Here is an 18,186-nt window from a genome sequence, read left to right as displayed (position 1 = left end):
GTTTTTATCGACCTCATCGCTATGATTCAGAATCACGTATTTTATTGCCTCATCAACAATTAAAGACCATACCACTTCTTTAAAATTGCAAATTATATCAACATCGCACTTTGTAAATAGTAAATAATAACATGCTCGTTATAATAACTTTGTTGTGTGTTGTTAATGCTATTTCCAGTGGCGCTTTTTCCATGTCCGGTCTGTCCCACCAAGAGTATGGTGATGTCTGAGTTACAGAAAAAGTCCGAGTCAACAATATAATCAAGCAAGTGTACAGTTTATTACGCATATTTATTAAAGATTTTAACATTCCGAGAAGAACGTGACTCATTCTACAACCGACCTATGTCTACATAACATCTTTCGGTAAGCTAGTTTGTAATGAATAACTAAAGTGATTATTTTCAAAATTAGAACCTTTATGGCACAATCGATATCTCTTGTTAATATGTGGGGCAAATATTCCTTTATTCGATGGGAATTTAGCGCGTGTTATCATTTATCATATTTTTTGTCTTATGCGATGAATGTTCATGCATAGCTCAACTGCACAGTATTTGGGATTGAGTTATAGTCAGCTGAGTACTGTGAAGATAAAACAACTGAAATCAAAACGGACCTGAAAACAAAATATTATTTATTTTTATTTTTATCTTAAATAGTTAATATTCGGCTTTAAGACAACGTATTCGCTTCACATAAACAACACGTTAGATGTTAAACTAGTGTCTGTGCGTTTACAAATTATAAGCGAGTGCGTAATATTATGGCAAGATAAAATTGTTCTTACCGTTTGTTTGACGTACAGTCCATTCATCGCCCGTCTAAAACAAAGATTTGTTTTTAACTACACGTTCATTACAAAGCTTGAATAGAAAAATGTGTGTTTGCTTGTTTGTGGTAATTTTTAGCTGTAAATAATTGTGTGTTTTTTTACAGTGTTTCAGTTATAAAAAGGCGGTCACCTGAGTCTTTCAAAAGGTTTTTGGTGGGCTGATTTTCAAAGTGCATTTGTACATGTAGCATATTATATATGTTTAAGGTATTTAATAACTATGATATCGTGATGATAACTCAACCATGCAAGCGTATCAGTTTCTAGCTAATTAAATATACAATTACTTGCAATTTACCGGCCCAATCTTCCACGCGTTCCATATCTCTAAAACACTTGTAGCATACATGCATAAACCGTAACTGTTTCTACATTTCGATGGGTAATAATTGATGATTTGAAAAATTGTAAATTTAGTTGCATTTTCATGGCGTGTATATATATAAATATATGTGCTCTGTTTGTAATGTTGATATTTTATTAAATGCCACTTATATTTTAGTAATATAAAGTACATGTATGGAATAAGCATGGTATATAGCTTGTAGTTGATACTATTTTACAAGTGTTCGTATTTACGAATGAAGATAAAGACGTATCAAATTCAAGATTAGACAGACTGCTCATGGAAAATGTATATCAAATTATTATCGCACCGTGCTATCTTTCAAATTATGTCAATAGTCATGTATAGTGTTAAAAACTTGCTTATATGTACTAGATATTAACTAACGCAATACATCTGACCAACGGCGTTTGATTTATCTGCAATCATTCATTAGACATTCATTCATTTCTTAGCCGTTCGATTGTTTTTCCAAGAGTACTCGATTGTACCATTTACTATTGTATTGTGAAACATTCTTTTTTAATGAACTAGACATCTATAAGGCCTATCATGATATAATGACTAGTCCGTCCGATCCTAAATTTCAGAGCCGACATCACCCCCTGTACGTCGATAATCCAAACTGAGTAGGATAATTCAAACTGAAGAAACAAATGGCGACAGAAATAAAGACTTCAGTCATTTATTTCTAAGAACACTTTATTTATGTTTAGTTGTGACATGATAAACGTTTCTTTTTTATAAAATGTTATTTGCCGGATACAATACGCTAATAAACCCATTACAATTAAAAACAATTACGTCAAAATAAAATGAATATGTTTGAAAATCTTGAAAAAGTAAATGAAATTGTCGAAAGGTTAAGGCCAAAAACAATTGTAATCGAAGGTTTTTAATGGTTTAATGCTTGGACTTAAATGTATTTACCTTTCATGTATGTATGTAAACAAAAAGTATTGGCGTAAATGCTCGAAAACGCAATATATTCGTATTTGTTTGGGACAACAATATACAAATTGGATAATGACCTAACTAGTATATGGATAATTAAAATAACATCAAGAAGTCGATGAATAATGACCAAACTGCCAGATGTCTTTATGTCAGTTTGGATTTATCCATAAAGTTTAATACCCGTCCTGCAAACACATGCTTTTAACACAGAAACACACTAGGTGTTAAAAGGAAAATTTTAAAGGACATTCCTGATATAATTTGGCATATCTCTGTTACAGTTTCGTTCGCTCTTTTGTCAATTAACGTGTAAATAATTCAATACATAGGTCGCATTTCATGTAAATTAGCATTTTTCGAAGACAAATTTATCGTTTTTTACTAGAAAACCATTAAATCATTGCAAAATTCAAAACGCCTGTGTGTGTCAGACATTCACTTTCACATGTAGAAAAATTACGTCATTGTAGTTACTAAATTAGCAGAAATGATAAAATAGTCATCTACCTTTCAGTTTCAGTTTCGGCCAACATTTTTTTCTTCAGTTTTAATTATCCACTTGAGTTTGGATTATCGACGTACAGGGGGTGGACATTAAACGCCGCTTTTATGCAAGATTCAGTGTTCGAGTGTTTTTTCTAAATGTTATCGTTTTTTAATTATTATCTGTTGGACATAAAGGTAGTTGTATAACACAGAGGTTTGAACGTTTCCATTAAATTCCCGTATATTAGTGGAAGCAAATAACGCTTTTTGTACATATTGGTCCACCAAATCTAATGTTGATAAGCGTATATTAGTATTGTATTTGTTAGAGTATAATGAAAGCAAAAGTAAAAGTGTTGCTTTATCGAAACATTGCCAGGAGTAGCTAAGATAATCATTTGAACTGTTCATATTATTGAATATCACACATCCACAACCGAATATTTCATAAATGTTTAAACCATCTGTATTAGATGTAGTACGTGAAAATATAGTTCAGGCTGACAACTTGTGTCCATTCATCAGCGTTGAAGTGTATTAGCAAAGGTAACAATTTAAATATTGCATTGTATAACATAGTGTAAACAATAAGTCACACATTTCATAATTGCTATGAAAATACGAATTTATCATTTACAGATATATTATAACGATTCAATACTATACTTGTGTATGCATCTTTATTCCATATTCAACACGTATTGGTTAATGAAATAAAATATGTATAACTGTCCAAGTGTGTACATGTATATATATTTATATAAGTACAAAAGTTAATCACAATTGAAATTTTCATTTCACACAATTGTTATTCACAAATATCAGATCTTTACGAATACACATAACAATTGTGAAAATTCAAAAAGTAAAATCATACAACACCTCTACTCCCTCTGCAGCCATTTTGTTCGTCGATCAGTGATAGTTATACAACAATGTGTTTAATTATTGTCGTTTATCTTGAAAAGATAACCCGGCGTTATCGTTTACTTTAGTTAAACTTAGTTCGTATGGGCATACACATGTTCAAAATGTATAACTTTAAGAAATACAACTTATAACTCTTTAAACTTAGAATCAATATTAAGGTCATTAAGACAGTTTGTTGAAGGAGTCTGTCATGCCGGTTAAAGATAAAAGATATTAGCTGTGTATATTTTATATAATCTATACACATTCAAGATGGTTCATGAAAAAGACATATCGTTCAGATATAAAGAAGTAACTAGGTCATCACGCTGGCTTAAACTCATATATAATTTGTTTATCTCTTTTTCTGAGGACGGGCGCCTTTGGTCTGTCGTTTGTTGTCCGTCTGTCGCTTTAAAGCCAATTTACACAATACTTCCTAAATCAATGGGCAGATTTTATTAACATTTGACTTCCTCTTTTAAATTTGGTTTTATTTTGCTGCATATATAGGTCACTAGATTTAAAATTAAAGTTTAAAACTTAAATCTTCAAATACAAGAGGCGCCCAGATTATATTTGAACATAATCTGTATACACGTTTTGTAAGTACCGCGTACAAACCGAATGAAAAGTTATTTAACACTTTTGTGTGCAATAATTATATTATATACAGTGCTATTCGTCATTGTTGGCATGATGCGTTCACAATTCAGTGATAAAGTGGTAGGGGTAGTTGTTGCACTTTAGAAGACTAAATCAATATATAGGAGTATTCAAAATGTGCTCGAATTTATGGGATATTATGTTTCCTTAGGTTGCAACAATATCATCCGTGGTAACAGTGGACATCAACGCAAAATTACGACGCTGGCCTTGATATGCAAAAGTGAAAAACGTCGAAATGTTGACACACCGGACGTCTCTATAGGAACTGCATATAACAGTATCATCAGCCAGAATGCTGCAAGCTAAACATAGAAACATATGCAAACTCGTAAACTTAACATTGCGTTAACAAAGAAGAGGAGAGCTATATCATGACAATTGTACATTTTGTTTTCGATACGTTAACAGATACTCGTTTGCATGAGCTTTGAATAGGTTACCACAGTCCCTTTTTTCTTGTGTCCATTTTAGGGATGGGATGCGGCGCTATATTATATGCCTGGAAAATGTTCAGAGGGTTGAATAAGGGGTGGGTTTTTTAAAAAGACCCCCCCCGCTAATTTTGCCGGGCGTTTTAGTTTTCTGACAATGAGGCATTCGATCGGTACATGGTTGGATATAAAAAATTACATTACAATTCTGTGTATAAAAAGCAGATGAATGCGTAACTGAATCTAAGAACGTTCGTTCGCAAACATGTCGTTGTATCAGAGACTTCAATGTTTTGAAAATAGGCCATCAAAACGGAGCATAAATCCGCATATAAGCGGCTATGGTCGTTACGGCGTGTCAAAGGAAGACCTGGCTAGCCAAGGGTTCATCTACGACACTTGTGTAATCTCCGAAACTATTGAGTGCGTTCGATGCGTGTTTTGCCATGTGCACATTTCCATTTGGCACATGGATAAAGAAGATGTGAGACTTAGGCATCGACAGCTGTGCCACGTTTGCCCTTTTGTGTTCGATTGGGTCATGAACACAGAAGAAGAAGTGAAACTTAGTCAGCGACGGTTTAGCCGTGCTTGTCCTTTTGACAATGAATTATTCGGTAGGTACTTACAAAACGAGTTTGCTCAGCTATATCAAAGAGCGAACAATGGAATTGCGAAAACAGAAAGCAATAACCAAACATGTTCAATAAAATCGGTTGATATCCTTCAAACCAAAGATAACCAAAATGATGACGAATACGATGATTATAGTGATTTCGATGAACTGCTTACGGCGAAAATTGAAAAGACTTGTACTCGTACCCGTCCCAATTCTTATCGAAAACAAACTGAAAAGCAGCGTAAAAAGGCTGAACAAAGGCGTTTGCAAAGGCAACTTTCAAAACGAAGAACAAAAATACGCAATGCAAAACGAGATCAAAAACAAATATATTGCCAGGACAAAACCGACGATGATAATTACATAACTCAAAAAGATTCCAATGATCAAAAATTGTTTTGCGGACGAAATCAGTGTCGTCAATGATGAAGAACAAAATCAAATTGAACGTCAACCCTATGTTCAGTCGTCATATGAACATTTGATTGACGAAAAACGGGATGAAGAGGCCGACCATATTAATTTTTCTGACTATAAGGCATTCGATGAGGCATACGATCGATACGTGGAGGAATATGTATGTCAACACATGCTAATCAACAACCCAAAACATATATACCATCAGTACGTAGCACAAGGATAGATATGAAAATCAACACATGCTAATCAACGACCCAAATTTATTGCATGTTTGTTCTGTTGTGTTCGATTGTATGTGTTAATAAAAAACCTTGAAACAATTTTGCGTGTTGTTTGTTATTTGAGTAGTGTCTGAACAAAACACGAAAACACAAGCTATGATACAGTACATTTTATTTAACAATCACGATGTGATACAATATTCGTCATGGACATTTTATTAGAATATGTTGTCATCGCATTTGCGCTAAACATTTCAAAAACGTGCTCTGTTTCAAGAATATTTTTGGCAATATCTTTTGACTTTTCAACACCATGAAAATCAATTGCACCACATATCCTGTTTTCGGCGTGAATAAAACTATACAGTAAATCGACTCTACACAGGTTCGCTTTCGTAGCAAGAACGTTCAAAGTTTCTTTTGTCACATCTTTGATCAGAAACGACCAAACTGAAAAGGTTTTTCTTAAAGTACAAGAGTCCACAAGTGCATGTTGAATCTTGATTTTGCTTAATTTTGTTTTGCTGCAAACAAATTAACAATTTTTCAACAAATGGACGAAAAACCCAGAGTTTAGTTTAGAAGCACATGGGCAACAATGCAAATCCATAGGTTTATCTAGATGTCCGAACAAGAGAGAAGCGTTTTCGAAACCGGTATACAGTGAAGTTGATGGTTTTGTAGCGGGATCAATGTTTATCACTTACGACTTACCCAGTCTATTAGTTAGATTGCAAATTGAGACGAAAACGTACTCTATCAGTGAGTTTGTGGAATCTGTGTATACTGAGATTTCCACACACGCTCGGATACCTTTGTTGCCGTACAATGTTTTATTGACCTATGATGGAAGTGAAATTTATGCAAATTGGGTACACGGTCATGCCTTCATCAGATTTAATACTAAACTGTGTACAACGTTCGGAACATGGTGCGATGTGAATTTAGAAGGTGCTTGTCCCGAGAGACTGGATCATGCGTTAACACGAATCAAAGATGCGTTATTGAAGAGAAAATTGAATTATTTGGCAGTCGGCAAGTATATCAAAGAATATGATCTAGGTTTGGAAATAATCCCTTCTAAGTCCAAAGAATTGCGAGACACAATTACACAAATAGAGCAAAAAATGAGTGAGATCCGCTTAAAAATCGATGATAAGTTCGACTTTGACGATGATCAATCTGACGAGGATCACTCTGACGAGGATAACTTTGATGAGGATTACTCTGACGATAATTCGGATGAAAAGGAAAGCGCTGAAAATGTTCCAATTATCGATTTTTCTGACTTTTTTCAAAAAAACTAAAGTTCTGCCAGTAACAAACGAACCTATCGTTAAACCTATCGTAAGCCAAAAAGTTAACGATATTCCAAATGCCGATACTCTTGTTAGCCAAAAATTTCACGATATTCAAACTTCTACCAACAAGCCAAAAAAACAAGATAAGTCTGCCAGTTAAAACAAACACTGTTGTTAACCAAACATTTCACAAAATTCAACATGCTATTAGCAAGCCAAAACTCAACGTAAGTCTGCCAGTTAAAACAATAACATCGTTAACCAACAATTTCAAAATATGCAAGATACTATCAACAAGCATAAAATGGGAATTAAGCACAACAAGCAGACCGTTGCAGAAGTATCTACGTATGGGTTGCAAAATTGTTACTGCCTAACATGTAATCGTTCTACTACAATCGGCAAAGTACAAAACAATCGTTGCTATTTCATCAACTTGGATTCAATCATTATTCAAGATTTCCTCTAAGACGCATTATTCTCCGTTTCGCGAATACACACTCTTGATTATCAACGAACGTCATCATGCTTTACGTGCGATGCTAAGTCAAATAGTGAAACAAGTGAGTAACGAAGTTATTCTCGCGAAAAGGGCTTCAACATATCAACTTACTGTCTTCAGCACCAAAGATGGCACAACTGTTGATAGGACATTTATGTCGTTATTCCGAAATATATATCAAATTGAGAATTGCACCGAGAGCACGAATGCTGTGCTTATAGCGACAGAGGGTCATTTCATTCGCGTACCACAAATACAATTGGCTAATTTTACATACTGCGATATTGGTGCTGTGAAAGCGAAAAATGGCAAATGTTTTCGGATTGATGCGAATTGTTCGCACTCAAGTATTGCGAGTGTTTACGATTTGGATAATACGGTTGTTTCATATTTGGTTAGCATTACTCAGAACACGGCACATAATATGAGTGAGGCAAAGTTTCAAATAAAAAATATAGATGACACTTCTTTTACAAGCGATCACTTCATTGTGTACAACAAAAGAGCAAACCGTGATCATGGATGCACGTTTGTCGACATGCGATCAAAGACCATTTTATCGACAAATGCGAAAAAAGACTCACAATTTGCGAGGTATTGTTTGGTAAAAGTGCATCGAATAACGAACCGGGACTTATAAAAGCTGTTAGTGTTGGTGGATTTATTGTACTTGTGATAGCTGCTATTTGCTTCATAGTTGTACTGCATATTATAGCTCGTCATAACGATACTGTTGTAAAGAGTTAAAATATATATCAAACTGTTTGTATCCGCATTTGTCATAATTCACTATGACTTCGCATGACGACATGTTGAAAGCGAGAGCATTGGTAACACTCAAGATCTTTTTTATCCAAGTTCATAGATGCATCAGCGTTTTGATCAATAAACAAGAACTGCTCGAAAGCATTTTTGAAACCATACTAGACGATATAGGAGACGAAAACGTGTTCATATTCGACTTGACAATCGAGTTTTGTTTCACAACAGTTAGTAAAACTCTACATATCAGTCAGCTAAATTTGCAAAACTGTTCGTGTTTTGACATTACTTGTGCTATGCAGGAACAAGGAATCAATTTCACTGCACCAGCTGATCTTCACGTTTGTGTAATATAACGGGTATAAACATTTTCAGTCAAAATCGCGGAATATCAAAATTTTTATGGACTACAAAGTTAAACCATGTAACGGTGAGCGCTGCACTCTATGTTCTCAAATAAAGAGTGGAAATCGTTTTCAGTTTAATTGTGGTTTTGTGTATAAGGTGGAAGATGGAGAGAACTTGACTTGTAAATCAAAAGATGTTATATATGTTCTGAAGTGCAACACTTGCGGCGGTAAGTATATTGGCGAAACCGTTAATCTGAGAAAACGCATTCACACACACAATTCTCACATTCGCATGGAGCAGCATTATTGTCGAGCTACTGATCATTTGATAGAATGTGGGAAACACTTGTGCGACGTAAAAGAACGTTACACTGTATTCGTTTTGGAAACAGAGCGAGACAAGCATGTGCGTAAAGCAAAAGAGGCGTACTACATTCGTATATTCCAGCCAATGATGAACAAGTAAGACGTGCATTATTTTTCAAGCGTATATATATAGCTGCAGTTAACAAAATAAGCACACTCGCAATCACTTTCTACGATGGCACAAGCAATGTTGACCTCGAGCTATGCTATTAAAACGAACAACCGAGAACGAATACAGCAGTTTGCGAACACTGTACTGAATCACGGCGTGAAAAGGAATTTGGTTTCTGAAGTCGAGTCAAGTGTCTTCCTGTCGCCTAACGATTTTTTGAAGATAACAGAACTTTCACAGAAACTGAAACAGATTGATGCCAAACTAGCGCAGTACAAAACCTCAAAGTAAGAACGCAGAATCTGACATTGGGCATCAAGAAAACAAAAAACCTGCAGGACGACGTTGTGAAGACTGTGAGCTCGAAGGTTTTCGATCGAGTTCCAATTGATGTGATTAACAAAATACTCGGTTCTGGGGAAGACGAAAACGTGTTTGCGCTAATAGAGCGAATAAAATCTTCCAATGTTGAGGAAAAACGCAAATATGCCGATATCGACATCTCCGATACAGAAATGTCAGATACGTTGAACGATGATAAACAGGAAATTATGAACGCTCTGGCTGTTAAGAAAATGCGCAAATCTGGTGAAAAAAAGCTGTAAAGAAACCGAAAAAAGAAAAGACTATCCTCAGTGATCTAGAATTGAGCGATGATGACGAATGACTACGTTGTTGCAATATTGTATGATTATGTTGACTTGCGTAGGTTATATTTTTGTATATGTTGTAAATACATTGTATCAATGAACTGTAAACATGCCTTATCAATGGATATCGATGAGGTTTTGATTGTTGACGAAGACGAACAGTTAGCACAAAGATCTACTTGTTTTCACCCATGTACTCTAGACATCACCACGAATGCTCGCTATGCATTTTTCAATACATAACATAATACGAAGAACAAATACGCACATTCGAAAGCAAGCTGGTAGAAATTAACTCAAAACTCGGGTGTGGAATTCAAACGTGTGTCACAATGGTTCTCAATGAGTTCAAAGACGATGAACTCATGTCGTTGTTCAAGAAATTGACAACAAGCGAAATTACAAGCCATTTTGACTCAGTGTTTGGTGATCCAATTTGTGGATACAACCGACTAAAAGCTTACAATTTTTTCTCTCTGTTTGACGAAAGTACGGTAAACAATTCCACATACATCAAGTTTATTTACGATACATGCAAACATTCGAGAAACACGTCACTATATCCTTACTCGCTTCTAGGTGTTTATGTTTTTCTTGTTATGATCAACACTATAGGAGGTGATGCCCAGCTTAAGAAGAAACACGACTTTTGTGGATGTTCAACTGTCTATGCAATCACAAATTACGGTTTGGAAAGTTGAGATAAAAATCTATTTAAGGTTAGATTTTCTATAGAAACGCTAAACCCGCACATAACCAACAACCACGTCAACCATAAACATTAAAGATATTAATCGTGTCACTGACATCGAAGCCACGAATCGCTTGTTCACTAAACTGAAGTACGATATTGGCATTCAAATCACTTCGAAGCTCATTCAGTCGCTTAAACAAAGCAAAGACAGGGTTTTATTTTATGTGGGAAAAGAACAGAGATCTTACTCAGCAGCAATTGTGAAAATGTTCACTAACGTTAAGGCAAATCATGTCAAGATTCCGCTGAACTACAGTGTTCAAGAATTGATGAATGTTTTTTAAATTCTCATTAACCTGTCTGACTACCAATGTAACGGTCTCACGCAAGATTACTCGGATTGACAGTCGATATCTAGCCTAGTTAACATGATGGAACTCGGCGAGTTCCTAGGCATGACAGAGATGGTGATGTTTCTTAAACGTATTCCACAACTACTTACATTGCACAACAAAAACGCGTATGATAACGAATTGTTACGACGAGAAAACGAGTCTAAGGAAAACCAAAAACCAATGTCTGTCAACGAACCTAGCGAAAACGATGAAAAGAGTTCGAGAACTAGAAAGAGAAGCTTTACAAAAGTGTTCAGTCGTAGTCTAAGCCGAAAGCGCAGAGAAGAAAATGTTATGAACTAAATGTTGTATGTTGTTTGTTGTATGTTGAAAATAAAGAGCAAAAACAGTAAACTTGTGTGTTTGTTTTCTTCATGAAAGAAGATAAAACCCAAAACGTCAATATACTTGCATCTTCTCTATCAACTAAAACATAAAATTCATTTCAAAATTTTATTTCACGATACTATTCGAACAAATACACATACAAGTATACACTCATTGTCATAACTTCTGATCGGTCCAATGAATTGGTGTCCAACCAAACATTTCAGCTCCACACACAGCGCATTTGTTTCCGTTTATATGCAATGCCAGCAAAGTTTTACGCAGAAAATGTGCATGCATGGTGTCACGGCACAGGTTTTCCGTGTATTGCAGCAAACTATACAAGTCCGCGAGTCGTTCACTGCTTGCTCTTTCTCCAGCTGAAGTTTTGCCATAAGTTTGGTGCAGACTTTGCGACCACAGCAACAATCTGTTCGAAAGTCCTCACGAAGTTCTTTCATGACCTGTATGCATTCTTTTCGTATTTTCCTAACAGAAAACCACCATCGCAAGTCTTGAATACAGATCATCGCAAGCATTGTAACACCAATCACGGCTTCTTGTTGCTGTCAAGTTCATTTTTTTTGCGATCCCCAAAATCGGGGTTTCGTTCTTCGATGATGAATCGAATAAGCAAAATGCCAAGAAATATAGTCGCAAACATCAACAAATGAAATGAAGCTTACTTTTTGTGCAGAGCTTTTATATGCAAATTTTGTAACGATCTATATCACAAACCATTTCACATTGTCTGCTAACGTTGCCACATTTGTCACATTTCAGAACATGGAGAACTTTCAAAGCATATGCAAAGTGTTATACTCGTTTATGTCATGAGTTTTGTCCTGTTTTATGTTATATATGATTATATATCGACTACTTGTAATTTGACGAGTAAAACTTTCACCTTAGAATTTGATTGCCGGCATTGTAAACCACCACGACCAAGCAAGGAAAAGTTGCACAATAACAAAAACTATAACCAAAGCAACAACCACAAATGTTAGTGGAATAAAAAAACCAAAAGCTGTTTATTTTGGAATCATCGTCACTCGGTGAATCAAGTCCCATGCCAGGAATTCGAATCTGACACAGAGTTCGTTTTGTTGTACAATTTTCATACGAAATAGATTTTTCATTCACGTCGATATACAAGCACGTATTGTTCCCATCAAATGACACTCGCGAATAAACTATCACGTAATCGTTTTATTCGAGCGTTTCGTTCAGACTGTCAATTTTAAACATCAAATTATGAGATATCGCATTCACCGTCGGGTCGCATCGCAAGTCTTGAATACAAATCAACGCAAGGATTGTAACAACAATCATGGCTTTTTCTTGTTGTTGTAAAGTTTAGTCTTTTTGCGATCCCAAAATCGGGGTTTCGTTCTTCGATGATGAATTGAATAAACAAAATGCCAAGAAATAGAGTCGCAAACATCAACAAATGAAGTTAACTCTTTGCGTAGCGCTTATATATGCACATGTTGTAACGATATGTATCACAAACCATTTCACTTTGTCTGTTAACCTTGCCACATTGGTCACATTTCAGAACATGGAAAACGTTCAAAGCATACGTTTCAATGCTCGTTCGAAAACACCAGAGCAGAAACGTATTCAGAAAAGAAAATGGAAAATCAAATCTCAATCTTCTGCAAACAAGTTCTGGGAGATTATATCAAAGCATATGAGCATTACATCCACAGAGGAGCCTACGGTGAAATTGTTTCGCATGTCTAAATCTGAAACATTTGAACCATATGCATTGTTTTCTCCGGACTATGAACCTACACCCGAATTCGATTATCAGAACAAAATCACATGCTTTGGACTAACAGTTCATTCGACTGTGTATGTAAGATTGGATGAAGATGACGACGAGGACGACTTGATGCTTGTTATGGACAGACCAGACGATACAAAACTATATTTCAACATTTTTGACCGCGACGGTGTGGTTGAGAAGAAACACAGTTTGCTTAAAACCAATGGTTCTGAAATGTACATCTCAAAGACATTATCGATGAGTATGAATTATTCGAAAATTTGGCTTCAAATATATCTTTATCTATAGAAAGTTAAGTTAAATTTGAATGTGATACTGAATAAAACAACTAAACACAAATTTGTTTGTTTTCTTCTTTTTATTCAACAAACTTGCTTACAATACTGTACAAGTGCAGTCCATTTACCAGGTTGATTTGCAACCCAGTCAGTAAGTCTATATTTACGGAACACGTTCTGTAGTTTATTCAGGTGGTAGAAGCCTTCAGCGTTGTAATTCGATATTTCACGTACGACGGCCGCAAACAAAACAAATGCAGTCACAAACACATCCCAGCTCAAACCACTGTTCAGCTTTTGTTCAAGCAATTCGGCGAAATAGTCTTCATCAATACAAGCTATGGTCGATTCATCCTTTGTAAGAACATGCATCGTAACAGTGCTATTTACAATATAAAAAAAGCAAAATCACACATTCGACAATGTCACAAATAGTGTCATTTGAGTCCTCAAACTGCTTGCATTCCAAATAATTTGCTACCATCGCAACTACAAACTCACAGCTCAACATTTTTTACTTTATGACAACTACTGACTTTGCGAGAATGGTTTTATACAAGAATTATACGCTTGTTATTTGAACTGTAGTAGTAGTTTGTACATGTCCAGATCGAAATCCTTGCAACACATACACAATAACTATAACCATAACCAAAGAAACAACCACAAATGTTAGTGCAATAAATGAGACCCAAAAGCTGTTTATTTTTTAATCATCGTCACTCGGTGAATCCAGTCCCATACCAGCAATTCTAATCTTACACAGAGTTCGTTTTGTTGTACAATTTTCAAACGAAATAGATTTTTCATTCACGTCGATATACAGCCACGTATTGTTCCCATCAAATGACACTCGCGAATAAACTATCACGTAATCGTTTAATTCGAGCGTTTTGTTCAGACTGTCAATTTTAAACATCAAATTTTGAGATATCGCATTCACCGTCGGGTCGTGCGTTCTGCTAATTAGATAGTCAAATGCGCTTTGAAACTCTTCTACTGTTTGCAGCCCTGCTGGTAAGCACTGGCCATCTTCATTCACCACGAAACAAGTTTTAGGTGATGTGATCGACGCTGCCGCGTTTACGTCAAATGAACACGTCTTGTACGCACGCGGCTTGAAAGGTGACACCGTCACAAACTCTCCTCGATCCGCTTTTAACAGCGCTATGTTAGCCGTTTCGCATGACATGCCCAAATATTTTCGTTTGAACAAATGAACGCATTGAGCAGGCCTATCTTTGTTGTAGAACAGCGCTATTTTGATAGAACGCTCGATGTTGTTCAAAATAAAGTCGTTGCTTACTTGAGTGAAAACCGTTTTCAGATGAATGTTTTTATGCCCAAAAATGACCACATCGTATGCATTATAGTCGGTGCTGTTTACAGTTTTACTAACATTAACTTGCGTTGAAAAGTTGTTCCCAACTTTGAACTGTTGCTCTATACTGATAAAGTAGCAAGTTCCATCATATATTTTACCAATACTTTTGGTCGGATCACAAATATTGCAATAACAGTTTTGTAAACCGTAAGAAGAAACGCTTTGAAATGTTGTGTCTGCGCGTACAACAATGAAAAAACACAAAATGATAAAAGTACTTCGGTGACAAAGTCTCTAGAGTAGGAAGATGTTAAGCATTGAAAATGGTTTATCTGCTCCAAACCCGGTATACCGTTATCTTATTTTTTTAAATATCTTACAGCAACCACTTAAAAACGTATTAGTTACATTTTGACTTATATAAACAACTATATTTTTCAACATCTAATCGCATATAATTTGGAAGAATAATCTATACGATTCGCAAAGCTAATGCCATACTTAATATTAATGAAAATGGATCTTAAAGTGTTCGTCATTCGTTTGAAATCTAGTATTATGTATGGAGGCATTTTAAATATGTACCTACCACATGATGTTCTGTTGTATTAGTGAATAGAAAAATATGTATAAAATACTTCTGAATGGGTTTATATTTTTATCAATAAAAAACTCTCTAAAAGTCTAGCTATATGAAAAATGACATTAAGGGTATTGTTTTGTATCTTTTCGGTTTAATGGCCCGTCAGTTTCGTTCTCTTGTGATAATTGATTAAATCATCTTGCACATTGTGTTGCATAAAACACTGGTTCAGTCGGTTTAGTTTCCAAAATATTGACTTTTTCTTCTTACTGATTTTAAAAAGTTGAACATGTAAATACTTTACATATATTAGTTGGAGAGGGTATGTGCATGTTTTACAAACATGTCTTGTTAACAGCAGAAGATGAAACTGATGATTATAGCTTAAAAGGCATAGGGGAATGTAGTATTGCTGTTAACTTACTTGATGCTCGCTTCTTTAAATAGGTATGATTGATTACACTGATTATTTTGATTTCATTTCACATTTTGGGGCGTATTGCAACCAATCAAACTATATCACATGTCAATAGCATGATGTCTTTGATAATCATTGATGTATGTTGCATAGCAATATTTTTTACTAAACGACAACGTTTGAAATATAGATAAAAATTAAACCCATTGAGATTGGACGCGTCACGTAACGGCACAGTGTTCAAGTGACATATTACGTTGGTCTGTTTACATTCCTCATAACATACTCCCACTAAAATAAATATTAACCCGACCGATTCTGTTTTTAGCCGGTCCTTAGAATTTGTATTTGTACCCCAGTTTTGATTTGATTATTTTTTACATTGAGGTATATTTAATAAAAATTATAAAACGCAAATTAGTCGACCTACAAACCTCATTGTTCGAGATATTATTTCAAACAAAGTCCATTATATTTAGGGCTTATAGTAAGATGCAAACCACTTTGTTCGTTGTGTTTGCGAGCTTCAATTTCATATTGCGTTTGAAAACATAATGCGTTACGCTTGATTGACTGAAACATTTTCAAGAAAGAAATATGCGTTATACAATCAATGTGTTGGTCACTATAATACATATTTTGACTATACTTAGTGGGTATGTATACATATTTTAAATTTATCAAGCAGTCAATTGTATATGAAGTGACAATAAAAAAAGAAGTATATTGCTTGGCCTGATTACCTTTGAATAAACACAGCTATATTAAATAATCATCCAACATTGTAACAACCTTTGTGGATGCATGTTAAAATAATTTTGATAATTGTTTAAGTCGACGATTGAACCAGTGTGCAATTGCATTAAAAGCTCGATCAAATGAGCTTTTATTTGCCTGAAGATCCTCCTTAAATGTGTCGTATTTCCGACCAGGGACTTCACGTGGTCCGGCTTCATATGGCTCGAAATCACTCGAATGTACGACTTCTTGGTCTCGATTGGCACGTTGCCAGCCTTCTTGTTGTTTCATATTTTGACTTTGACGAAAGGCTCCTGTGAATCTTTCTCTGGTTGAAAGTTTGCTTTTATTTTCCGAACTGTCTTCTTTTGTGAGCAATCTATCATCACGTGATGATGTTCCAATTGTCAACCGACATTCAATTTGTGGTTCGGACTCATCCTTTGCTTCGATAGCGTTACCAACTTCATGAAATGGAGTTATACTGAATCGTTTTCGCAAATCCCCTGTACTTTTCCTATGCTCATTGTTTAGACGTTCTCGATTCAACATTATTGTTTCTGATGCGTGCGATTCAAACATTTGGCAAATGCGACGCACATTCGGTTCGTTGTTATCTGTACTGGACGTTTTCGCCTTCTCATGTTTATTTATGATTTTTGTTTCGTCCGTAGTATTTGAACTTTCAACACTCTTGCTAATGTCAACATTTCCAAGCACCTTATCTGCATATTTCATGGCCTCCTGAAACATTTCGTTAGTAAAATAATTTTTTCCTAGACGAACTGTGTTTGCGTCTATTGTACGTATAATATCATCAACCATGACTTGAATCTTTTCGTTTTCCATTTCGTTATCGATGCACATAACCTTGCTTTCACACGTTTCTATAAGTTCTAACAGGGCCTGCACATTCCCTGATGGGTGTTCCATAGCATTCTGTATGTATTCATTCATTTTCTCTTTCGATTTAATGTGCGTGAATAAAATAAATGCAAATTTCCCAACACCTTTTCCGAAGAACTCAAAGAAAAGATTGACTGTTTTGACCAGTTCATCAGTAAATCTGTCTGGATACAGGACGAAAACAATTGCGTTAAAGCCAGGAAGAGTCTGGAAGACAGCTTGTGTGAGACTCTTTCTTACAAACTCTTTCCCTTTGAATGTATCAGCAAATCCAGGACTATCTACAATTTCGATTCGACGCCCTTTCCGTACAGCAACCTACAATAAAAATCAATCAGTACACTATTAATTTAAAGTTTCTTTGTACAACATAAGTTTATAAAACCATACTTTTGTGTGCGGCCTTTATGCTTTAAACCTCTAAAAATTGTATTACAAAACCAGGACGATGATCATTTATATATTTTATAACGAAAAAAAAATAGTTGAACGATAATAATTATAAACCCATTATAAGACTTCAGTCTAAAAATTAATTGCATTCTTTCAACTAAAGGCCTTATGTTTAAATTATTAATAATATAAATCAGTATGACATAAAATATGAAACTTATAACTACACAAATGATGGTTTTAGAGAACGAAGAATTTAATGAGAAAAACTACCCCTGTAACATGCATATATATTCACACGCTGAACTCAATTGTTTGGTTTTAAGATATGTGAATACGGGCCCTGGTCGTTTTCATGGTTTCAATATTTATAGTTTCACCCGTACGGCAGGTATTCGTATT

At 35.2% G+C, this 18,186-nt stretch overlaps 2 protein-coding genes across 3 annotated transcripts in view; both read right to left on the bottom strand.

Moving 5' to 3' along the window:
* LOC127844977 (leucine-rich repeat-containing protein 15-like) overlaps window positions 1-3,687 on the bottom strand; it is a 30,963-nt gene extending 27,276 nt beyond the window's left edge. The window contains exons 1-2 of the mRNA XM_052375578.1: window positions 3,507-3,687; window positions 791-824 (exon numbers count right to left, since the gene is read on the bottom strand). The gene's annotated coding sequence lies outside the window, so the exon portion shown is untranslated. The remainder of the gene's footprint in view (window positions 1-790; window positions 825-3,506) is intronic.
* A 9,858-nt stretch (window positions 3,688-13,545) lies between these two features.
* Window positions 13,546-18,186, bottom strand: part of LOC127844978 (GTPase IMAP family member 9-like) — a 17,200-nt gene continuing 12,559 nt past the window's right edge. For both annotated transcript variants that reach the window (XM_052375579.1, XM_052375580.1), the window contains exon 4: window positions 13,546-17,709. In XM_052375579.1, coding sequence (XP_052231539.1) covers window positions 16,555-17,709 — 1,155 coding nt within the window. In that variant the 3' untranslated portion in view covers window positions 13,546-16,554. The remainder of the gene's footprint in view (window positions 17,710-18,186) is intronic.

The sequence above is a fragment of the Dreissena polymorpha genome, chromosome 9, assembly GCF_020536995.1.
Source record: "Dreissena polymorpha isolate Duluth1 chromosome 9, UMN_Dpol_1.0, whole genome shotgun sequence".
Taxonomy (NCBI): domain Eukaryota; kingdom Metazoa; phylum Mollusca; class Bivalvia; order Myida; family Dreissenidae; genus Dreissena; species Dreissena polymorpha.
Note: the sequence above shows the minus strand (reverse complement) of the source record. Positions and strands in the feature narration are given on the sequence as shown.